Source organism: Hemitrygon akajei, chromosome 17 (genome assembly GCF_048418815.1).
Source record: "Hemitrygon akajei chromosome 17, sHemAka1.3, whole genome shotgun sequence".
NCBI classification, from domain to species: domain Eukaryota; kingdom Metazoa; phylum Chordata; class Chondrichthyes; order Myliobatiformes; family Dasyatidae; genus Hemitrygon; species Hemitrygon akajei.
Genome location: NC_133140.1, coordinates 27,064,024 through 27,090,598, shown reverse-complemented (window position 1 = coordinate 27,090,598; position 26,575 = coordinate 27,064,024). Strand labels below are relative to the sequence as shown.

The 26,575-nt window shown below is 39.4% G+C and overlaps 1 protein-coding gene across 1 annotated transcript in view; it reads right to left on the bottom strand.

Annotated features, from left to right (window-relative positions):
• Positions 1-26,575, bottom strand: part of znrf1 (zinc and ring finger 1) — a 249,110-nt gene that overhangs the window by 33,162 nt on the left and 189,373 nt on the right. Inside the window, exon 3 of the mRNA XM_073069807.1 lies at positions 25,164-25,269. Within this exon, the coding sequence (XP_072925908.1) occupies positions 25,164-25,269 (106 nt within the window). The remainder of the gene's footprint in view (positions 1-25,163; positions 25,270-26,575) is intronic.

The following is a 26,575-nucleotide window of genomic DNA, read 5'->3' as shown; positions in this document are numbered from 1 at the left end:
TAAATGCAGCATCTTCAAGTTTGCGGATGACATGAAGCTGGGCGGTGGTGTTAGCTGTGAGGAAGATGCTAAGAGGATGCAGGGTGACTTGGATAAGTTAGGTGAGTGGGCAAATTCATGGCAGATGCAATTTAATGTGCCTAAATATGAGGTTATCCACTTTGGTTGCAAGAACAGGAAAACAGATTATTATCTGAATGGTGGCTGATTAGGAAAAGGGGAGGTGCAACGAGACCTGGGTGTCATTGTACACCAGTCATTGAAGGTGGGCATGCAGGTACAGCAGGCGGTGAAAAAGGCAAATCGTATGTTGGCATTCATAGCAAAAGGATTTGAGTACAGGAGCAGGGAGGTTCTACTGCAGTTGTACAAGGCCTTGGTGAGACCGCACCTAGAGTACTGTGTGCAGTTTTGGTTCCCTAATCTGAGGAAAGACATTCTTGCCATAGAGGGAGTACAAAGAAGGTTCACCAGATTGATTCCTGGGATGGCAGGACTTCCATATGAAGAAAGACTGGATTGACTAGGCTTGAATTGAAGACTGGATTGACTAGGCTTGAATTGAAAGACTGGATTGAATACTCACTAGAATTTAGAAGATTGAGGGGGAATCTTATTGAAACGTATAAAATTCTAAAGGGATTGGACAGGCTAGATGCAGGAAGATTGTTTCCGATGTTGGGGAAGTCCAGAATGAGGGGTCACAGTTTAAGGATAAAGGGGAAGCCTTTTAGGACCGAGATGAGGAAAAACTTCTTCACACAGAGAGTGGTGAATCTGTGGAATTCTCTGCCACAGGAAACAGTTGAGGCCGGTTCATTGGCTATATTTAAGAGGAAGTTAGATATGGCCCTTGTGGCTAAAGGGATCAGGGGGTATGGAGAGAAAGCAGGTACAGGGTTTTGAGTTGGATGATCAGCCATGATCATACTGAATGGTGGTGCAGGCTCGAAGGGCTGAATGGCCTACTCCTACACCTATTTTCTATGTTTCTATCTGGATAGACAGGGTCTGATTAGGAACAGTCAACATGGATTTGTGTGTGGAAGGTCATGTTTGACAAATCTTATTGAATTTTTTGAAGAGGTTACTAGGAAAATTGATGAGAGTAAAGCAGTGGATGTTGTCTATATGGACTTCAGTAAGGCCTTTGACAAGGTTCCACACGGAAGTTTAGTTAGCAAGGTTCAATCTTTAGATAGTAATATTGAAGTAGTAAAATGGATTCAACAGTGGCTGGATGGGAGATGCCAGAGAGTAGTGGTGGATAACTATTTGTCAGGTTGGAGGCCGGTGACTAGTGGGGTGCCTCAGGGATCTGTACTGTGTCCAGTGTTGTTTGTCATATACATTAATGATCTGGATGATAGGGTGGTAAATTGGATTCGTAAGTATGCAGATGATACTAAGATAGGTGACGTTGTGGTTAATGAAATAGGTTTTCAAAGCTTGCAGAGAGATTTAGGCCAGTCAGAAGAGTGGGCTGAACAATGGCAGATGGAGTTTAATGCTGATAAGTGTGAGGTGCCTAATTTTGGTAGGACTAATCAAAATGGGACATACATGGTAAATAGTAGGGCGTTGAAGAATGCAGTAGAACAGAGTGATCTAGGAATAATGGTGCATAGTTTCCTGAAGATGAAATCTCATGTGGATAGGGAGGTGAAGAAAGCTTTTGGTATGCTGGCCTTTATAAATCAGAGCATTGAGTATAGGAGTTGGGATGTAATGTTAAAATTGGACAAGGCATTGGTAAGGCCAAATTTGGAGTATTGTGTACAGCTCTGGTCACCAAATTATAGGAAAGATGTCAACAAAATAGAGAGGGTACAGAGAAGATTTACTAGAATGTTACCTGGCTTTCAGCACCTAAGTTACAGGGAAAGGTTGAACAAGTTAGGTCTTTATTCTTTGGAGCGTAGAAGGTTGAGGGGGGACTTGATAGAGGTATTTAAAATTATGAGGGGGATAGATAGAGTTGACGTGGATAGGCTTTTTCCATTGAGAGTAGGGGAGATTCAAACAAGAGGACATGAGTTGAGAGTTGGGGGCAAAAGTTTAGGGGTAACACGAGGGGGAATTTCTTTACTCAGAGTGGTAGCTGTGTGGAATGAGCTTCCACTAGAAGTGGTAGAGGCAGGTTTGATATTGTTATTTAAAGTAAAATTGGATAGGTATATGGACAGGAAAGGAATAGAGGGTTATGGGCTGAGTGCAGGTCAGTGGGACTAGGTGAGAGTAAGTGTTCGGCACTGACTAGAAGGGCCGAGGTGGCCTGTTTCCGTGCTGTAATTGTTATATGGTTATATAACCAGACTGTTCCATGGCACAGAATTCCACCAACCATTCATCACTGTTAGTCATCGTTCCACATCCATGTGTGCCCATGACCCTAGTGAAGTGAGTGTCCCAAGTTGGCATTTAGATCTCCCATGACAATGATTATGTATTTCATGGTATGCTGTTAACTCTAGCTCTGATTGCAGATGTTCATAGAAAACATACTTTTCTTCAATATCACAATCGATATAGCATAGCATTGGATCACACTCACATTCATTTGCTTCCCTTTCAGCCTGACTCATCAGCCTACTGTTGATTGGTTTCCACTCTAGCAAGCACCATACAATGCCTTACTTCAAAATGACAGCTACACCATCATGATGCTGACCATCTTTCCTTCCTGAGTATAAAACAGTTTCATCAGTTGCTGCCTTTAGTCTGCCAGCTCCTATCCATATGTTTTCACGAACACCCAGTATACGTAGGTTGTAATAACATATTCCTGCAGTTATTTGTTCTAGCTTGCCAGTGCTGTACATAGCTCATACATTCCCAAAAAAACAATTTTGGTTTTGATATTGGTGGCGTTCAGGGCCTCCTTCATCATGTCAGTAGTCTTCTCTCAGTTTTCACTACCATCAGTCATGCAATTCCCTGGTAGGGAGTTAAGAATACTGTGCACACAGATGTAGGATTCTTCACTGCTGTTTCTGTAACAATTTTTTTTACCAGTCAGAGTCATTTGCCCTGAGCTGAATCCCCAAATCTGGAGGACCAGTGAACCACTCTTGGTCTGGCCCTTTGACCTGCTTGGCATGGATGACCCTACCAAGAGTCAAAGTACAAGGCCCTGACTCCAGTCAACATAGCTCTCTGGGTCATTGAGGCATGCAAGCCTCTAAACCCTACAAGTTGTACAGCTCTTGGAGGATATTTAGGAGGAAGGACTTTACATTACAATTATATAAATTGTTACCGAGGCTGCACTTGAGAGTATTGAATACAGTTCTAGTCACCCTGTTATGGGAGAGGGTGCAGAAAAGATTTATGAGGATATTACCTGGACTAGAAGGACTGAGTTATAGGGAGAGGTTGGCCATGCTAGATCTTAATTCCCCTTAAGTGCAGGAGAATGAGAGGTGATCTCACAGAAGTTTACATAATAAGGGGTATGGATAAGGTGGACAGTCATAGTTTTTCCCCAGGGTTGGAGAGTCCTAAATTAGTGGGCACCGATACAAGATAAGAAGCAGGAGATTTAAAGAGAGACGTAAGAGTTAGCTATTTACATAGAGGACAGTGTGGAAATATATCCGAAACTTCGAGATTTTTAAAAATGTATTTAATCTTGTAATGTGACAAAATGGAACCTGTATATTCCCAAAGCACTTTGCTGTAAGCTAAGGGTGTACAGGGCAGGAGGTGTGTAAGGCCCTGACTATTGTTCATTGTATAACTAAAGGGAAGTTGATATACTGGATGGCCTTGAGTACTACAGCTGGTAAGTGGCAGAGCTGACTCCCAGAACAGGTAACAACCAAAGGATGGCCTGAAAACTTGCATAAGAATTAACTTTGTAAGCTGTAAAGCATCCATTGAGGAGTGGAGGGTCTTCTCCTTTCAAGTAAGTATGCAAGTATGCTTTTGAAAAGATTTAGTCTGTGTTTTTTTTGGTTCTTTGTTATAAGACCTGAAGAAAGGTAAACGACAGAAGTTGAGTACCTGGATCAAGCTGCGAGTGGAAGCAGTCAAGGTAGGTACAACTGCAACATTTAAGAAGCATTTGGACAAGTGCATGGAAGATAGGGGCTTGGAGGATTATGAGCTTAATGTGGGCAATTGGGATCAGCATCGACCTGTTGAGCCGAAGGCCTTTTACTATGCTTTATTACTTTATAACATCATAACTGCACTAAAACTACCCTTTGAACTGCTCCTTAATCTCCAGTTTGCACCCTGATGTGTAACCCTCCCACCCAACCCCAAACAAAATCTCACAAACCCCTTCACTAATAATCAACATTCAATCACCATTCCAACTTCCTAATAGGTTAGGTTTTGTAAGGAAGATTACTATAATCAAATAATTAACATTCTAACCCCTTCACTATCTGCCTGCTTTAAACTTTATATTTATTTCAAACCTCTTAGAATCATTACAAAACTTTATCCAATGGTAAAATAGATCATGAGATTGAAATTTTACATCTACTATAGTTAAGAACTAATATTATCTGTCCAGAGACTCACTTCTTCTGCTGCACTGTTGGTTACAAAAACTGGACAGAAAATCCAACAGGATAGGTACATTATCTTATTATTATCTCACAAACATAGGCAGAGTGGCAAACTTTGTTTTGCATGTCATCTACAGATTATTTCATTCTAGATGCACATTAAGGCAGTATAAAGGAAATGAACGATAGAATGCAGAATTACAAAATGCTTTTACAAAGAAATTACAGTGCAGGCAGATAATAAAGTGCAAGGCCATAATAAGGTAGATTGGGAAATCAAGAGTCCATTTTATTATAATAGGGGATCATTTAACAAACTTCTAAAAGCAGGATAGAAGCTGTCCTTGAGCTTGGTGGTATGTGCTTTCAGACTGTTCTCAATGGGACAGCAGAGAATGTCCAGGGCAGGAGGGGTTTTTATTTTGCCAGCTACTTTAAAGGGAGTGAGATGGGTAGACACGATCCACAGAGGGGAGGATCTTCAGCAGATCTTCAGAATCATTTGTAGAATTTCCACAGATTTTCAGGGCCATTACTCTCAAGCCATTCTAAATGTGCTGCGAATTGGACATTTTACTTTTCAATATGTTTCTTCTTAGTTTCATATTTCCTTCTACTGTAAGCATGATCCATAAGACCATAAGATATAGGAGCAGAATTAGCCCGTTCAGCTCATCGAGCCTACTCTGTCATGCTATCATGGCTGATCCTGGATCAGTCGTACATCAGCCTTCTCACCATATCCTTTGATGCCCTGACCAATCAGGAAACGGTCAATTTCCGCCTTTAATCCAAAGTGAGCCAGCCATCTGTTCTAACATCTTCAACTAGAAGTACTGGTTGTAGGTCCAGAAATCCCATTGAAACCTGTAAGCTAACCATATGCCTGGCTGGGACCGTAAAATGGGAGTGGAGGGGCTAAAGTTGTGAACAGCAGCTGGGAAAGGAGCTTGCAAGTTGCAAGTGGATTCCAGACATGTACCACGTGTAATAAGATTCTGCTGCACCTTTCTGTACCTGAATGCCAATCATAAAAAAAACCAGGAAGGTAAATAGCAGACTTTGCGAGGCATGTGATAAATCCCACATCAATTTTGCGAACATTATTTTATGTATCACACATAAACCCTCTGTTACATAACTGAATTTCTAGGCAGTAGTCTTTATTCTGGCTCCTTTCTGATCAGGCCAAAAATCTGAAAGTAATCACAAATATAAGACCATAAGATATAGGAGCAGAATGAAGCCATTTGGCCCATCAAACTGCTCTGACATTTCATTCTGACTGATCCAGATTTCCTCTCAGCCCCAATCTCCTGCCTTCCCCTGCACCCCCCAATATCCCTTCATACCCCGACCAATCAAGAATCTATCAACCTCTGCCTTAAATAGATGTAAAGACTTCACCTCCACAGCTACCTGTGGCAACAAATTCCACAAATTCACCTCTGTCTGGATGAAGAAATTCCTCCTCATCTCCATTCTAAAAGGATGCGCCTCTATTTTGAGGTTTTATCCTCTGGCCTTAGAAACTCCCAACATAGGAAACATCCTCTCCACATCCACTCTTTCAAGGCCTTTTACAACTTGATAGGTTTCAATGAGGTTACCCCTTATTCTTCTGAATTCTAGTGAATACAGGCCCAGAGCCATCAAATGCTCTTCATATGACAAGCCACTCAATCCTGGAATCATTTTTTGTGAACTTACTTTGAACCCGCTTCAGATTTAGCACATCCTTTCTAAGATAAGGGGCCCAAAACTACTCACAATACTCCAAGTGAGACTTCACCAGTGCTTTAAAAAGTCTCAACATTACACCCTTGCTTTTACATTTTAGTCCTCTTGAAATAAATAGTAACATTACATTTGCCTTCCTCAGCAGACTCAACCCGCACATTAACCTTTAGGGAAACGGGCACAAGGATTCCCAAGGCAAACACAAGGAAATCGGCAGATGCTGGAAATTCAAGCAGCACACACAAAATGCTGGTGGAACGCAGCAAGCCAGGCAGCATCTATAGGGAGAAGCACTGTCGATGTTTCGGGCCGAGACCCTTTGTCAGGACTAACTGAAAGGAGAGATAGTAAGAGATTTGAAAGTAGTCAGGGGAGGGGGAAAAGTGAAATGATAGGAGAAAACCGGAGGGGGTGGGGTGAAGCTGAGAGCCGGAAAGGTGATTGGCAAAAGGGTTACAGAGCTGGAGAAGGGAAAGGATCATGGGACGGGAGGCCTAGGGAAAAAGAAAGGGGGAGGGGAGCACCAGAGGGAAATGGAGAACAGGCAGAGTGATGGGCAGAAAGAGAGAAAAAAAAGGAGGGGGGAGAAAAGCTAAATATATCAGGGATGAGGTAAGAAGGGGAGCAGGGACATTAACGGAAGTTAGAGAAGTCAATGTTCATGCCATCAGGTTGGAGGATACCCAGCCGGTATATAAGGTGTTGTTCCTCCAACCTGAGTGTGGCTTCATCTTGACAGTAGAGGAGGCCATGGATAGACATATCAGAATGGGAACGGGACATGGAACTAAAATGTGTGGCCACTGGGAGATCCTGCTTTCTCTGGCGGACAGAGCGTAGGTGTTCAGCAAAATGGTCTCCCAGTCTGCATCGGGTCTCACCAACATATAAAAAGCCACACCGGGAGCACCGGACGCAGTATACCACACCAGCCGACTCACAGGTGAAGTGTCGCCTCACCTGGAAGGACTGTCTGGGGCCCTGAATGGTGGTGAGGGAGGAAGTGTAAGGGCAGGTGTAGCACTTGTTCCTCTTGCAAGGATAATTAAGTATTCCCAAATCTCTTTGCACCTCAGATTTTTGTATTTTTTTTCCCCATTTAGAAAATAGCCAACCCTTTCAGTTCTTCTACCAAAATGCACGACTATACACTTCTTGACACTGTATTCCATCTGCCACTTCTTTGCCCATTCTATTAATCTGTCGAAGTCCTTCTGTAGCCTCCCTATTTCTTCAAAACTACCTGCCCCTCCACCTACCTTCATTTCCTCTACAAATTTTGCAACAAAGCCATCAATTCCATCACTCAAATCACTGACGTATAAATATGGATTCAACTATTCCTATGCTAAAGGTCCTCAGTCTTGATGTGCTGCAGTATACAAGAGAAGGAACTCATATTGTATATTTAATTCCAATGATCCCATATTACAGTTTTAAGAAGGCAGTTATGCATAGCACATTGATCACATACTATCCTTAAAAGCTATATTGAGAAATTGTCATAGGTCAATACATTATGCTTATTTTGCAAGTCAGTGAGTGGCAGTTCACTTAAGATGCCTGACCCCACAGTTTAGGCTGAATCTTTGGTGTAGTCATGAGGGATTCATCACATTGGGGAGGGGGAGGGGGAATAGCTTATTCTTTGAATGAGATGATATGTTGAGACACAAGAAATCCTTTAATAACATTCCAAAGCATGGCAGATTAGCTCTGCAGCATCAACAGATGTCCTTCAACTAAAAGAATCAGAAATAAGACTACCTGGACATTGATTTAATTGTTGATAATAAGATATTGCTGCCTAGATTTCAGTACATTCTTGTAAAAACTATAGTTCAACTACACGTCAGAAACTGTGAAATGCCACGTAGAGTCTAGGGGACATGAAAGAAATTACATAAATGTAAAATCATTCCTAATAATCATAATATTACCAATTGTGACCTTCTGCTATTGTAGAAAGCATTTAAAATTCATCGGTGTGAAGTCACGAATAGTGTGCATTGTCCAAACTCATTTACACCATTTAAATGGGACTCCCAAAGAGGCAGCAAGATTCATTTACAAAATGCAGCTAATCAGCAGACATATTTATCTAAGTGTGGTAAAGGATAAAGCATGGGAGCAACTTGAGCATCATGGGAATGCTCTGTCTACAACCATCTGTTCCACTCAAGAACAAGTAATCCCACTTCTGCAAACCTGCCTTTATTCTACATGCTCCCGGTACACCAAGCTTAACATCTACAATGTCCAATTCTTTTTTCATGCAACTGAAGAACAACATTTACTGAACTGCAACAAATTCCAAAATGGTACTTCATCTACTGGGGTTCCCAACCTTTTTCATGCCATGGACCAATACTATTAAGCAAGAGGTCTGTAAACTGCAGGTTGGGTGCACCTGATCTAGACTAACAATACAAAATTATGGTTGCAGACTTTTTAAAAAGGAATTTTTGAAGTGAAGTCAGAAACCTTCCTTAAGTAAATACCTGCATAGAATGCACATACATGAATTTTCTGAGGGCAACAATGCATGACTTTAGAAGTATACTACCCAGTAGTAAACTAAATAGCTAAAGGGGTCACAGAAAAAAAGATTAAAACAAAAAAAATGGAATTGATATTCCAATTACAGCTGAAAAATATACTGTTTTTGCAGAGATTCAGAAAGCAGAGCCCAAGTGCCTTAGCTATATTTTGTCAACGTAAATAAGAATATGAAAGTACAATTTCAAGCAAAACCTTTATATGGAGACAACATTACGCACCGTCTCTTAAAACAACACAGGGTCAGTAATCAGGAAAGTCTTTTAAAATGCTCTTTTCTCATTGAGTTCTTAGAAAGCATCAGCTATATCAATAGATGCAGTCCTCTCACAATAACCACGTGCAAGGAAAGTAGCTTTAAACTACAGATTTGTAGCAGATACAATGGCGGACATGGGTCAGTTGGTAATACTCATCCTTATGTCAGAAATTAATGATTCAGTTCTATTCTAGGTTCTGAGTTAAGTCTAGGGGAATGTACCAGACTAGTACTGAAAGACTGACTGCTGCACTGGCTGAGCTAATCTTTAAAAGCAATGTCAAACTAAGGCACCACCTGCATGCATCAGTGGTTTAGGGGAAAATATAGACATGGGAGAATATGACGAACATGAGAAAATCTGCAGATGCTGGAAGTCCAGAGCAGCACACACAAAATGCTGGAGGAGCTCAGCAGGCCAGGCAGCAACTATAGAAAAGAGTAAACAGTCCATGTTTCAGGCCGAGACGTTTCACCACGGCTGGAAAGATAGGATAGAAGTCAGAACAAGAAGGTGGGGGGAATCTTATTGTCCTGACCCCGCTTCCTTTCCAGTCGTGATGAAGGGTCTCGGACTGAAACATCGACTGTTTACTCTTTTCTAAAGATGCTGCCTGGCCTGCTGAGTTCCTCTAGCATTTTGTATGTGTGTTGCATGGGAGAATACGAATCATTCATAGACTCTGAACACCATGACAAAATTAGGAAATGAAAACAGTAATGCTGGAAATACTCAGCAAATGAGACAAGATCTGTCAGGAGAGAAACAGAGTTAAAATTTCAGTTTTACAATAATCAGCACAGTTCTGATTATGGCTATCTGTTTCTTTCTCCATAGCTGCTGCCTTATCCTCTGAGTATCTCCAATATTTTCAGTTTATATTTCAGATTTCTAGCCCCAGTATAAAAGACTTCTGGTTATTCCTGTGAACAAAATGGGTGCTGCTTTCAGCACCACTTTTCCCAAAATGGCTTAACATATCTATGAGATACAAAATTTCACAACACACGCTGGTGGTATTAAACCTGATTCTGACATGATGACATGATTAACTGATCAGATGCCAGTTTTCCTTAGAACTCTATTTTGAGAATAACAGCAGATGGCAGCATCTCACACAATTTGAAACACTTGTAACTGATCCATGGTATTGTTGCTCATGCTACAGCAAAACTATCAGTGTTAGGAAAATAAATTGTTTATTCCCAGATGGCACTGTAAACTTTGACAAAAATCTGGAGATTGTTAGTTTACAATTAAATTATTGCATTTCCCTTCTTAATATTTTCTTGATTCTGATTTCATAGAAATCCACTAAATAGTGAACATAGACATTTATAGATTTTTAATGTTATGTAGCTATTTTCTTTCCATTTCCTATCCTTCAGTATTTCCTGTTATGTTGTAATTCTTCCAATGTTTTTATCTTCAATTAAAAACTTTACTTTCATATTATACTTGATTTACTTTCACCTTTAATCACACATTTTCATTCTTTTGCTCTATTACTTACCGTAGATTCCGGATTTTAAGCCGCTACTTTTTTCCCACATTTTGAACAGCTTTGAACTTTGCGGCCTTTAATCCGGAGCGGCTAATGATTTTTTTCATGCCGCCTCGTAAACATTTTGCCTCATAACAGTAGACCAATAAAATTGATGAGTAGTTCACAGAGGTCCAATGAAATTGTACGATAAATCAAGCGCACTTTCACAATTAAATTATTGTAAATCAGTCATTTGTACTCACCCTCATCAACATGGAAAACACTCGAAGCATTGTGCTGCCTTATGGCAGTTACTTAGTTTATAATATTTTCGCTTAGTAATTCATTTTCTAGTTAAAGTTAGAACTGTTTTAACTATATTTGTTTTCTGTACTACATCGCGGGATGCTATGACGTCACACCCGGTTTCGCGGTGTCTTGTGGGAAAACGCCGGTTTGCGATGAAACGGGACGGAGGGAGGGAGCGCATTACGCGAGCGGCTTTGGATCTGAGCGAACGCTGCTTTTAAGTTAAAGGCAATCAATAACTTTTCCTCGTAGGCTGCAGTATATATATTTTTACCAGTCGCTAGGAGATATTGGAATGTTGTTCGTGCTGTTCAGTAAAAAAGTATATGCAACGTAATTTGTGTTACCGATACGTATGTATATTTAAAAGTAGCGGTGCGGCCTAAAATCCGGTGCGGCCTTTACAATTAAAAAATTGATTTTATTTCTAAAATTAGAGCCAGCGGCTTTTAATCAGATGCGCTCTGTAGTCCGGAATCTACGGTATTCACCAAAGAGAGAAGCTCTAAGAATCCTCAGTATTGTTTGATTCTGGACCCCTAGACAACTAATAAAATCAAGTCAAACACAGGCTAAGACTACACCTTCTGCCTACCAGCTACCAGTCTCTTGCCGCAGCTTAATTAGTATCTTTTCATAGTGCACACAAAGAGGATAAAGCAAGGACTTCAATTGTTGCTCTATCCTCAAGATAATGAGCAGCCTCTGAGTTGACTGAAATTTGGTTAAAATTAAATGTCAGAATGAATTGGTAAAAGATGGCAAGAGAAACACTGTAAGTACAGACACCTGCTTCGACTTTACTTCCACCAATTCACCTGTCGAAGGTGCAATGCTTCATAAAGAACCAGTGTCTCAATAACATAGTCCTCATGGATACCAAGTGATGCTCTATTCTTGAGAACATGTGGTGCATTGTGAGGTACGATCAGTGGTCTAAATGGGATGGATTCAAAGCAGATCCAGCAGAAGCTCTGTGAGCCATTAGCACAACTGTATTCTACTGAAACAGCTCTATAAAACTCTGGTTAGGCCACACTTGGAGTACTGTGTCCAGTTCTGGTCACCTCATGAGAGGAAGAATGTGGAAGCATTGGAAAGGGTACAGAGGAGATTTACCAGAATGCTGCCTGGTTTAAAGAGCATGCATTATGATCAGAGATTAAGGGAGCTAGGGCTTTACTCTTTGGAGAGGAGGAGGATGAGAGGAGACATGATAGAGGTGTACAAGATATTAAGAGGAATAGATAGAGTGGACAGCCAGCGCCTCTTCCCCAAGGCACCACTGCTCAATACAAGAAGACATGGCTTTAAGGTAAGGGATGGAAAGTTCAAGGGGGATATTAGAAGACGGTTTTTTACTCAGAGAGTAGTTGGTGTGTGGAATGCACTGCCTGAGTCTGTGGTGGAGGCAGATACACTAGTGAAATTTAAGAGACTACTAGACAGGTATATGGAGGAATTTAAGGTGGGGGGATATATGGGAGACAGGGTTTAAGGATCGACACAACATTGTGGGCCGAAGGGCCTGTACTGTGCTGTACTAGTCTATGTTCTAAAACCCATTAACACAGCATAGCTTTCACTTAATCACCAGCATTGTCACAGAACTAACCCTGCCTCAAATAAGTTCAGCAGAACAAGCTCAGAATCATGCCTTATGTCCCTAAAATGAGATATCAGCCCACTGAAACCATGAGAAAAAAAATGATGGCTTGAATGCTAAGCAGCAAAGGAACATGCTGCAGCAAGAGATAAGGAATCTCTCACTGAACTGATAGCTCTGTAATTTGGTCACAGTCACTTCCACTTCTACCATCAACACATTGTATTGGGGGCAGAGTACTGACATGGATTGAAAATTGGCTGGCTGACAGGAAACAAAGAGTAGTGATTAACGGGTCCCTTTCGGAATGGCAGGCTGTGACCAGCGGGGTACCGCAAGGTTCGGTGCTGGGACTGCAGCTGTTTACAATATACATTAATGATTTAGATGAAGGGATTAAAAGTAACATTAGCAAATTTGCTGATGACACAAAGCTGGGTGGCAGTGTGAAATGTCAGGAGGATGTTATGAGAATGCAGGGTGACTTGGACAGGTTGGGTGAGTGGGAAAATGTATGGCAGATGCAGTTTAATGTGGATAAATGTGAGGTTATCCACTTTGGTGGCAAGAACAGGAAGGCAGATTACTATCTAAATGGAGTCAAGTTAGGAAAAGGGGAAGTACAACAAGATCTAAGTGTTCTTGTACATCGGTCAATGAAAGCAAGCATGCAGGTACAGCAGGCAGTGAAGAAAGCTAATGGCATGTTGGCTTTTATAACAATAGGAATTGAGTATAGGAGTAAAGAGGTCCTTCTGCAGCTGTACAGGGCCCTGGTGAGACCCCACCTGCAGTATTGTGTGCAGTTTTGGTCTCCAAATTTGAGGAAGGACATTCTTGCTATTGAGGGAGTGCAGCGTAGGTTCACAAGGTTAATTCCTGGAATGCGGGACTGTCATATGTTGGAGCGACTGGGCTTGTATACACTGGAATTTAGAAGGATAAGAGGAGATCTGATTGAAACATATAAGATTATTAAGGGATTGGACACACTGGAGGCAGGAAGCATGTTCCCGCTGATGGGTGAGTCCAGAACTTGAGGCCACAGTTTAAGAATAAGGGGTAGGCCATTTAAAACAGAGATGTGGAAAAACTTTTTCACCCAGAGAGTGATGGATATGTGGAATGCTCTGCCCCAGAAGGCAGTGGAGGCCAAGTCTCTGGATGCATTCAAGAGAGAGTTAGATAGAGCTCTTATAGATAGCGGAGTCAAGGGATATGGGGAGAGTGCAGGAACGGGGTACTGATTGTGTATGATCAGCCATGATCACAGTGAATGGTGGTGCTGGCTAGAAGGGCCGAATGGCCTACTCCTGCACCTACTGTCTATTGTCGCTCCATATGGACCACTGTCCAGATGCAATGCAGCAACAGATCTTTTAATAGTTCCTTGCAAATCTATGGCCTCTACTACGGAGATGGTAAAGGCAATAGGTACTGGAGAACAACACTCATGAGCTCATCTCCAAGTGATAAAGCATCTTGAATTGGAATATATTGCCATGCTATTAGTTTAATTTAGAGCTCACTAACAGTGTATTTTCTCTATACAGATTACAGGACTTAAAGGAAGTGTGCACCACTACTTTCTCAAGGGTAATAAGAAGTAGGCATTAAATGGTAATGTTAATATCAGGTGAAGGAATTTTTTTTGACATTAAAGTTAATAGGGAATTTAACCACTGTCCCTGATTTCAGAACTTTGAATCTTATTAATAAATGATGACATAGTAAGGTTGGAAAATATTTTGTATTTTTAAACTAAAGGTTCTATGAGGGAAGAATCAGTGAAGGATCACACTTAATGGATTCCAAGACGATAGCAGTGAGACTTCCAAAATATTAAAAGTATACAGTGCACTGAAACTCACAATGGGAGAAATGGGAGTGGTCTGTGAACCTCACCACTGACACAGTTACTTAGCAGGTGTTTGGCAGCTAGATTTTGAAGCATAGATACATCATGATATAAGCACCTAAAGCTCCCATTCTTTATGCCACTTTCACAAAACATTAGGGTGATCGACAAAGCTGCTTTAATGCACGGAGGAATTTCCAGACTGATGTATCCACAAGGCTGAAATTCCACACCTGTTTCTCTTTGCTCCACTTCTCCTCACTTCTTTGGCAGACACACAAAGCAGTCCCTACTGATTTGCATTGCACTGCACCACTAAGAGCACGTCCAAACGCAGCTGCAGATAACCTTGACGGGTTATGAAAACTTTCAAAAGGGAGATGATTTTTAAAAAAAACCCTTCAACTTTTGTTCCAGTTTGCAGTACACCCTGCCTCTAATTTATTTCATTATTACAAAAACGCCCAGAAAGTCAACCATGGAGATGTTAGACTGCACAGCTTACACAGAAGGAAATGCCTAATTCTATAGTTCTCACAACCTATATCTAATAATTTATACATTATTACAAAAAGAATTACACAAGTCTTTATGGGAAAAATGGAAGGAATTTGCTGGGAATGACTTTACACACTATTAACTTTAATGTAACATCTACTGATGAACAGTGATTTGCACACATTAGTCTTTATGTTTAATGCTGCCATTGCTTGGAGAGATCTGAAGTTCTTCAGTGTCATTTGGGGGTCTGAAACTGTTTGGTACTTTCAAGATAAGTGTCTAATTATCTAATTACTTACACTGGTATCAAATAAGCTTATTCTGTAGGTTCATGGTTACATAATTTGAAGAAACAATTTAACAAACATACCAAGATGGTTTAAAAAAAAAAGCAGATGACTTATTTTCCACAATTGCTTCCTTTGGTGAAGAAGAGCTGGTAAAAAAAATAGTCCACAACATTTAACTGCTTTTGATCTGGTTCCTTAGAAATTCTTTATCAATTACATAGGTAAGGTTAAGGACAATCTTAAAGGTGGTGGGTGGTGGTGTATAAATGGACTTCATTCTTCATTGATAAAGATCTACTAATACCAATGATTGTATACCACCTTTAAGATTGTCTTTAACCTTACCTACATAATTAAGCTTTTACTTGCCAATTCCAGGTCTTGATACTTAGGGTACAAAAAGTATACTAAAATGGAGTTGATTGAAGAACAGATAATAGTTTGTCAAAATAACATCCGTAATTATTTCAACAAATAAACCTGGTTTGAGATTTAAGAGGTGTCAATTGTAACTTTTTTTCCATTAGTATGTACTAACAACCAGAAAGCACAGCAGTCTTGTAAACAATAAAACTAACCTGTGTTAACTAACATCACACTACATGGCACTAAACACCCTGCAAAGGTGTCAGTGTGTCAGTTACTGAATCTTCTAAAATCTATAATCAGGGCAAATCTTTGCAACTACACTACCTGCTGATATGAAGTATACAGGATTCTTAATTTTATATCTGCAGCAAAATACTGCTGATTGTAATTTAAGGTGATTATTAACCAGTTCCAACTAGAAGTATTGGTGCAATAGTGACTTTTAAAGTTGGGGTGAAGTGAACTGGCTAGGGTGTGCTTTGTAGCAGGTCTGCCTAGAATTAGATTTTGGAAGTCAGCCTCAGGATCCACCTCTCAACAGACAAATGGAGGCAAGAAAAATTTCCTGATTGCAGCTTGAGTTAGACTTCTTAACAAAGGCATTCCCCACTTCTCCTCAGACTTCCCTATAATAAAGTCCATGTTTTCAGCCCCTTGTGCATGATGCCTAGTGAGATCACATCAAGAGAACTTACTTAGTTATCAGGTACAGCGCTTCATCTCATAAATGTTTAGAAGATTGAAGAATCTGTGAAATTTCAATGTTTGGTGGGATTGAGTCTTTTGAGCTGTGCTCTAGTTGGTACCCCAAGAAGTGATGATATATTTAAATAGCAGATCACAGCCTTGTTCCTGTAGTGCCAACCTAATTTCTTGACCATGACCCACACTCAGTATTAATTACTTACAAGCAAATCATTTTCAAAGGATGCATCTAATGAATGATGGTGTCATGCCCATTGTATGCTTTGGATGTATGGCACATTCAGTAGGCCACAATCAAATGTTTCAATGTGTGTCAGTTTTACAACACCTCATAACTGTACACGTAATCAGCTTTAATACTACAGCACTCTTCAAAACAAAACATGCATTACCCAACTGAACTTCCAGATGTGTCTAATTTTTCTAGGTTTCTGCCAATATTTTTTGCCTTAATATTCAGTGTTAAGACATTTTTGTTTGCTAAAGATGCTATGCAAACGTAAGATGATAGTAATTGGTGGAATTTAAATGATTAGATATTAAATTAAGCAATTCCACTTCTGCCCATTCTGCTTCACTCCACCCTGTGCAATTAAGGGCACTTTAACCCTTCTACATCCTCTGGGTTTTCCTAGTTAATGTAAGAAAAAAATTAGAAACAGATCTGTGGATCTTACATTCATATTGATAGACCTGCAATATCAGTGCAGTTATCAGCAATGTCAACTGAAAGCTGCATTTGAGCTGTTAATTAGATAGTGATAACATAAGGAACTCTGCTATTGTTGAGAATTGGTTGGTTGTGATTACAAGCTAATAATCCAATTAATGGATTTAAAGATGTTAACCAATGGCAATAAACCTCAGGCAACTATAAAAATTTCCATAAAAATTATAAGCTTGAAAAAATTCTCAGCTATCTGTTATAGTTCATAGAAGAAGAATAGCCCTTAACTCAGCAATGGAGTTATTGGGGCACCGTCTTTTGACGGTGTTTCCATAGCAAGTTATTCTTGTTTTTACCAGGCCGAGTTGCTAGCTCGACACTCAGCCTGACCTGGATTCGAACTCGGCAACCTTCGCTCCGGAGTCCGGTGCTGATACTACTGTGCCACCAAGCAGGACTGTTATATTCATTAATATAGGTCAATTTGTGCAGTGAGGCTTACTTGGTTTGGGCCCAGTTTTCATGTAAGCAGCAACTTCTCAGTGTGAACCCTGTCAATACTTTTTTATATAACAGCAATTTAATGGAGAAGATTAACTAACACACCAACACTGCAGGTTCAAAGCTGACAGGCAGCTGTTGTTTCAGGTGGGCCATTTCTGCCTAAACAAGCGACATCATAATTCCATCGAATTCCATTTCTTACTTACCTTCATCTTTGTTAAAATTCTTCTCCTCTAGTTTTATTTCAATGGTTGCCTGGCAATATTGGTGGTAGCAAAACATTTCATTCACAATGGCCATAGGATTGACTTTAATAGCACAAAACTACTGTGCCACACCAATGGTTTTTGGGACTGTCTGGTAAAGGAAGCCATTGAAATAAAATTAGAGGAAAAGAATTTTAACAAAGATGAAGGTCTCGCTCTAAATAAGAACTGAAATTCGATTTTAAACAAGGTGGGAGAGTGGAAACCTGATTGGATGAGGACTAAATGAATAGCAGGGATACAGGCATATAAATACCAGTGGACTGGACATGTCCAGGCATCATCCTTGAAACATCGGTTATAACCAATACCTGTACCTGACTGGAAGCCCGAGTTTATTTTTCATATACACTAGTAAAGCTTTTCTATGCACAATTAATCAATGTTCTCATCAAATATGGAAAATGTTACTTTTAAACATTAAAAATTCACATTTAATGCCAGTCATGTTTGAAAGACAGATTTGACAACAGAATACAGAAAGATTGTTGTATTTTTATTTTTAGCCAGCGATTTCTGCAATGTAATACAACCTTATCTCATTTTTACTAACCAGCTGAAGGAATTATATCAACCTTTTTTTTCCGCTCAGTCCTGTATTATGGGAAATTTTGCTCAGAAGATAAACTTTATTTTTGTTTAAATTCTGAACAACTGTCCATCTAAGCTTAAAACTGTATTGACTGGTGCAGCATTTAATGAGATTGTGCTGCCGCCTACCCAGAATTGGCATGGGGCTTTGTGGAAAGAAATTTGTCTACAGGATTTTGGATAATTTCAAAAGCAGAACAATACTGTTAAAAACATGCACATCATCAATACCTGGAACTAGGTTTCAAGATAATGAACAAAATATTCCAGTTAGAACTTCAATAATAGAGGAGCAAGGGAAAAAGTTCAACAGTTCATGATTTAGGAAATCCTGTCTACGCAGCCTTACAGAGCTCTTTGTCTGCTTCTGCACGGAATTCACAGCTTTACTGGGGGAAAAAGATTTTTTATCTCCGTTCATTAAGCCACAGAGTCTTAATTTTAAGTAATCTGAGAGAGTACAAAGGTAGAACTGGGAACTGGAGTATCCCCAAAAGATAGCTGAAGAGAAATGAATGCATGTCATTTGCGCTGCACAAGTACTGAAACTGCTACTTGATTTTATGTACCTCATGCCCTCAACAATCCTGAAAAAGTGGCTCATTTCAAGTCTCCAGATTTTATAATCATTTTGATGGCTTTTTCTATAGTGACCAGTTCTAAAGCAAGATTTGAGGATTTATTTTTCTGCATTGTCTTGTAATTAACACGAAGATCTAATCCATGCTTCTTTAGTGCTGTATTCCAACAGGATGGTATCTGAATAGTCAAGGTGAATAATGGGGTGAATCAAAGCCTACCAGACCAATGATCATAAAAAATAGCTTTCTGAACAATAATTTCAGGGACAAGAATTCCAACGGTGGGCAAAATAACTAACTTCTCAAACTGCCATTTCCTCACCCCCTAGTTTCCTTTCAGATTCACAGGTGTCAGTGCTCATAATATTATAATTATTTCTATTCTGATTCACTTGATTTTTGGACTTTCTATAATAGGGCAAGAAAAGCAAAGCACACTCTATGAGCGCAAACACTATTCCTGATAGTTCTTTGTAGCTAAAATTGCTGATACCCCATAAGCATGGGCGTGCCTATTTTCAACATTTTGACATACCCTGCCTAAGCTGCAAGGCGTTTACAGCATTTTTAGTTTTTTTTTTGCATATTTCCAGTATCCACAGTACTATGTTTCGTTCTGTCTTAGTGTCTCATTTGCCACAAGAGCTGGTCTAGTAATGCATGTTACATTGTGGCCCGAGCCCAATTTGGAAACATGAGAATAAGCAAAATCTATAACTAGTTGCCTCAAACACAGTGTCCTAGTCTGAGCATGCAATGCAGGATCTGATCAAAATCTGAAGCAACCTCTGAAAAACAGAGATACAGAAAGGAAAAGCATATTAAATAAACAAATATATCCACTTACAAGCAAGAGACATTTCTCAATTAAAAATGAAGTAGTACTCATATGTAACTGGGCTTTATTTCTATCCTTGCCCTCACTTCACCTCTCTACCCAAACCTTTGCTCCTCAGTTCTCCTGTCTGAGGAAATCTCCTTTAATATACCAAAATGAACACTTTCTCACTCTGATTATACCACTTGTAACTTAACAATGTGGGGAAATCACATGCACATATCCAGCATAACGTCCAACTAACTTTCAGCATTCCAGAACACTATGCAACCTCTTTTTGATTTAATTTTATTCAGATTTGTCTGAAAACTAGTTGCTCTACATAAAAATCACAGTATTTACATTAAAGACAGCTGCAGAGCTTGGTCACACATAATTAAATAAATGCAATCAAAATGTTTTCCTTTTTATTGAATTAAATGACTTGAAAAATATAACACTAATTTTAGAGGAAGGGTATAACACATTTGGATTCTTTTGAAATTTTCTAAATCTAGTTTTATTCCAAGAAGCAAACAGAAATCAAGTAGCTCTTTATCAGCCATTCAGTTCCTGTTTGCAATTGGAAATAGGCATTCTCACTTGGAACTCTCAATATTAAATAGCAGTTGTTTTAAGTTATTGCATTGATATAGGTCTAAAACAATGAAGAAAAAGTAAGCAACTTCTGCTGGCCGATTTTCTAAAGTTGAACTCAATTCAATGGATGCAAGTCTATAGCACTAAACAGAACACAATTCAGCATAAATGAGCACAGAACATAGAATAGTACAGCACAGTACAGGCCCTTCAGCCCACAATGTTGTGCCGACCCTTAAACCCTGCCTCCCATATATCACCCCATCTTAAATTCCTCCATTTACTTGTCTAGTAGTCAAAAAGACAAAAAGTTTCAGTTTTCATAATTGATGCAGTTCCTTGAGTTGGTTAACACAGAGGCAAGGGACTACATCTCAAAGGTATACACAAAAATAGTTTTTAAAGCAACTGAACTTCTTAATACTGTCTTTGTTAATGTATGCACATATTGTGAATTACTTTTTGAGAAAGAACACAAAACTGCATATAAAATGAGATGTTGATATGCAAGTGCTGATTTTTAGTGACTGGGCAATTAGACGATCGTTCTGGTGAAAATACATCACCTAGATACAAGCATAAGAAACAAAAGCAGCAGTAGATAATTCTGCCATTCCTGTCCCATTGCCATTCCGTGACATTGCAAACATGTCCATTTATTCCCTTCATATTCAAAAGCTACTGGTTGACATCTTAAATAACCTCAGCAACAACTCCACAACCTCTTTGTGAGCATGTTGCTGCGTAGGATTTACCATCCTCCAGGTAAAGAAATCTCTTCATCTACATTCTGAACAGTTGAGTCCTTATTTTGAGACTGTTACCCCAGCTCTGGACAACTCAGACATGGGATACATCACCCCTGCATCGATCCTATCAAGCCCCATCAAATAAAATCTGTATATGTCAATGAGATTACCTCTTCTGAAGTCTAGGGAGTTTGGGCTCAGTCTGCTTAATCTCTTTCCCTACATCAACTCCCCTCCATTCCAGGAATTAACCTGGTAATCCTTCAATGAATACCCTTTATCATTGTTCCTTGGGTAATAAGATTAAGTAGTATATAATATTCCCAGTGTATTTCACCGGTACCTTATTCATTTGCAGTAAAACATCTTTATTCTTACACTCAAATACTTTTTCAATAAAGGCCAATTTATTATTTGGCTTCCAACTTGCTTGTTGTACTTTCAAATGAACTTTCAGTGGTTTGTGTACAAAGAACACTTGCGCCTCTGAATGACAATACCTGTCAATCTTATGTCATTTAAAAGATACCGGTTTTTGTACCTTTTGTACTAAAATAGATGAACTCTTATTTTTCGTCATCATATTTCAACTGCCGTATTCCTGCCCATTCACGTTGCTTTTTGTATCGCCCTGAACATCACAGCCCACACTGCCACCCACGTATGTATGTTTAGCAAATCTGGATATACTGCCCTTGGCCCTTTCATCTGTCATTGATGTAGATTATGAGTAGTGGGGAACCCAGAATGATCCCTGCAGCAAGCACAAGTCATACCTCCCAACCCGAAATAATATATTAATTCTTACTCTTAGTATTAACTCTTACTCTTAGTATTAATTGACCTGAGTATAATATCCCCAGTACTGTGCACTCTAATTGTGTTTAGTTGCATCTTATTGAAAGTCCTGAAAATAAATACTCACTGCATCAACTGATTCACTCTTATACATTGTGCTAGCTACAGCATCAAGAAAATTCAAATAATTTGTCGAAACATGATTTCACTTCTATGAATCCATTTTGACTCTGCCCAATCCTTTTGTTACCTTTTTAAATCCTCATCCTCCGTAATAAATTTTAGCATTGCCTTCCTACTTGTGTTGTTCCAACTTCTCTACAATCTACTTTTACACTTCCTGTTCTTTTCTTGAGTAGTTATAAATACATGAAGAATTCTCGAGCTTATAGAATGTTGAATGATATATTAACTTTTTCATGACCATTATCTCTTCCTCAAATTTTTGGATGCAGGTCATCAAATCCTGGAAATTCATTGACTTTTGACCACTTTTATTTTTATTGTAATTATTTTGATCATACTACGGTAATTTACTTTTACTTGCTCTAGGCCATTGGTTCTCAATAACTGCTGGAGGGTTTTGTGCTCCATGAAGTCAGACCAAAAATAAATATATTTACTTATCTTCTCTTATATTTGCTTATTTTCCCCAAAATAATATCTCATGTCTCAGTCTACAGAATATCCACATTAATCTCTACTAATCATTATCATTTACATATGCACAAAACCTTTTATACAAGTGGCCAGTGCATCTCAGCTATTTGGATGACAGAAATTTGCCTTTACACAATTCACAAATCACGACCCAAAAAGATTGAGATACAGAATAAAATTTACTCTCATGGGATTTACATGCAAAATAATTACCTTTTTTTCAACTCATGTTTATTGATGCATGTGCATATGATGAAACTTCACATTACAGAAAATCATGACACTGACCTTTTTCTAGGAACACTAAACCCCTGGAATGTAGAGGCCATTTATAGTCTGATCTAAGTTTCTCACTAGATCCTTTGCTGAATTCCGAAATTTTCTGAATGGTTAGGATTACAATTTCTTCTGACAAAATGATTAGCCTTTTCCTTTGATCCATTCTACACTCTTAACATTGTTGGCCACAATGAATCATACCTAATACCTTCACAATCTGTTTTGCTTACAAATTAGGGCCCTAATTTCAATATTGTACTAAATCATTTTCAACCTTTATATAAAATGTTATATTATGATCACTCTTCCCTGAAGGCTCCTTAACTGCAAGATTATTAATTAACCTTTTCTTATTACACAACACTAGGTTAAAACCCAGCTTCTTCTCAATCAGTTCCTCAAGTCATTAATCTAGAAAATCATTCCACAGACATTCCATGAATCCCTCTTATGCATTATTGCTAATTTGCCTTGCTCATTCTATACACAAGGCTGCTCATGATTATCACCTTACTCTTGTAACCAGATGCTCTGATTTATGGTTTAGATTATGCCCAATGGTATAAACATGGCTAAATTTACTTCTGATCAGCTTCTGAGCTGAGAATGTTCCATACTAATGTAGTGGGAAAAATTACAAAGCATTATCACCTTATCCTTCAGCATAAGGTCGTATGTGTACATCACATTCAGAAACACTAATGCAGGGTGGGGTGTGTGAGTGTGAGTGTGTGTGTGTGTGTGAGAGAGAGAGAGAGAGGGAGTGTGTGTGTGAGAGAGAGAGAGAGAGAGAGAGAGAGGGAGGGAGTGTGTGTGTGCGTGCACGCGCTCCCTTAACTCCTGGTGGAGTCATCAGGGCGCCATCATGACAAGCTTTTTGCACTGATCTTTTTGGTGATTGCTCATTGTACAGCACGTCTTGGCCATTTGAAACCTGGCGGAGCCCACCCCTCTCCAGGCCTTTTTTTTTTACAAGGTCGAGTTGCTAGCTTAACACTCAACCCAGGCACGGATGGAGAGAATGCAAGGGAGCCGGCCAGATTCGAACTCGGGACCTCTCGCCCCGAAGTCCAGCGCTGATGCCTACGTAAATCCAAAAGCGTACTTGGTAAGCTAACTATGATCTGAAATATTATCATTACATGTTGCATTAGCCAGCTTGTTTACCATATATCAAACAATGCTTGTGCTGTATTCAAAGTATCTAATTAGATAAACAATCCATTACAGAAAGAAAAGAAGCCACAGTGACTAAATGAGACCCAAATATCTAAAAATACCCCTATAAAACACCATCTTGTGTTCAAACATTAATGATGGCCCATCTGTTTGGTTAGGGATTAGAAAACCTTAATCATACCTCAATTCATTCATTTAATTTAATTTGATTAATTGCCACAACAGTCATACATCTACAGAAAGAAAACCATGCCATCATGAGTGTACTCTGTTAAAGATACCTATAACATAAATAATTTGACTTCCAAGTAATTGCTTCCATGCAAATTAAGAAAAAAACCTGTGACATGATAAAATGGATTTTGTGTTCCCACAATGATCAATGCAGGTGACCCATGAATTATGGCTTTAAAGTTACAGAAAACCACCCCCACAGAATTCACAAGTTCATAGGATTCATTCGCACAGAATTTATCTGGGGAAAAATGTAAGTAAGTATACTGCAACAATGCAGTTTAAAAAATGTGATATTGTTTGTTTTCTAGGAATACAATCCCAACCCCTCCAACTTGCTATAATGTTGGGATTGCCTGTGATCAGACATACTTGTCACACCACCCTCTTTCAACAAATTAGGTCTCTATTCATTGGAGCGTAGAAGGTTGAGGGGGGATTTGATCGAGGTACTTAAAATTTTGAGAGGGATAGATAGAGTTGACGTGAATAGGCTGTTTCCATTGAGAGTAGGGGAGATTCAAACGAGAGGACATGATTTGAGAGTTAGGGGGCAAAAGTTTAAGGGAAACACGAGGGGGTATTTCTTTACTCAGAGAGTGATAGCTGTGTGGAATGAGCTTCCTGTAGAAGTAGTAGAGGCCAGTTCAGTTGTGTCATTTAAGGTAAAATTGGATAGGTATATGGACAGGAAAGGAGTGGAGGGTTATGGGCTGCGTGCGGGTAGGTGGGACTAGGTGAGATTAAGAGTTCGGCACGGACTAGGAGGGCCGGAATGGCCTGTTTCCGTGCTGTGATTGTTATATGGTTATGATTTATGGCTCTGTGACTCACTTCATTATCAACCCCAAAAATGAAAATCAGTGCTATAGACATGAAGTCTCATCATCCCACATGGGATCATTAGCTTTTTAATTACGTTTTAGATAAACTCAATATTTGTGGCCATTAAAATCACTCAAAGATGCAAAAAAACTAGCATCATCCAAGGTACTAAATTCAGTACTTAATATGCATACTGTAGAGGCTACTTACCTTTTGTGGTAGATACACAGACAAGGAAGTCGAGCTATCGTGTCTCCTTGCAGAAGCTCCTCCAAACAGATTACACATTCCCCAGCATCTTTACTCAGCACATCATCTGCAAAGTAAAATTTCATTTTACAAATTTTTTGAAAAACTATTCCATTTTTAAATTTATGTTTATTCATCTTATTGTGTGCAGAATTACTTTTAACTTGGAATTGAAGAGTTTTGAATACTAAGAAGCAAATGAACGGCTTATTTTTAAAATCAATTTATTTCCTAAAGCCAGATATTTGACCATAGGTTTAAAACCCCTATGCACCATTTCATCTCTCTTATGTAACAATGAATTTATTACAACATTACTAAAACTCTGTTACAGTTCTCAGTCTGTATTAAGCTTGGTAGTAACACTGAACTTCAGGCATTTTTTGGAGGCTCTTTGCATACCTCCTATACCAGGTCCGCCATTTAAAAAAAATGAAACCGCACCATCTTGCCTTAAGAAATTGTTATTGTAGTTCACTCCTTTTTATTTTGTGTTTAAATTAACATGGACTTTTCATAGATGATAGTTGCTGTGTCATTCTCATGGAGATGAACAGTGCTTTTAAAGACACACTTCAATTGCAGCCCAAAGCTGATGGGATGAGAAAGCACACTGCGAGGTATGTGGAACAGGAGGAAATCACTTTCACTGACTACAGCTTGCCCCATGATCAGTGGCAGAAACTTCAGTTCCACAGAATGAAGAGCCTGTCTCTATTGTGGAATGAGAGTGTGAAGGGGGCGGGGAGAAGGAAATAATAGTTGGGAAAAGGGGAAGGGAGGGGGAGGGAGCGGGAAGCACCAGTAAGATGTTCTGTAATGATCAATAAATCAATTGTTTGGAATCAAGTGACCCTGCCTGATGTCTCAGGGCTAGGTGCATCTGCACCTGCACCATCCCCCACACCTAGCATTTCTCCTTTGCCACCTGTCCCACACCCCTCCTGTGGCACTCTCATACTCGTCATTCACAATGTCAGTTGCTTCTACCAGATTAATAAACTCACTCTCCATTCCACATTGACAAATAGTCTTAGCACCCTGGCAATACATATGTACCTAAGACTTTTGCCACAGTACTATACAACCTTGTGATTCATTTTCTTGTGGGCATACTCTGTAAATCCAAGAACCATAAAAGAATCAATGAAAGACCACGCAGACAGAACTGACGAACAGCCAGTGTGCAAAAGACAACAAACTGCACAGATACAAAAAAAATAAACAATGGACATTGAGAACATGAGATGAAGAGTCCCTGAAAGTGAGTCCATAGGTTGAAAGAACAGTTCAGTGATGCGGCAAGTGAAATTGAATCAAGATATCCCCACTGGTTCATGAGCTTGATGTATGAGGGGTAATAACTGTTCCTG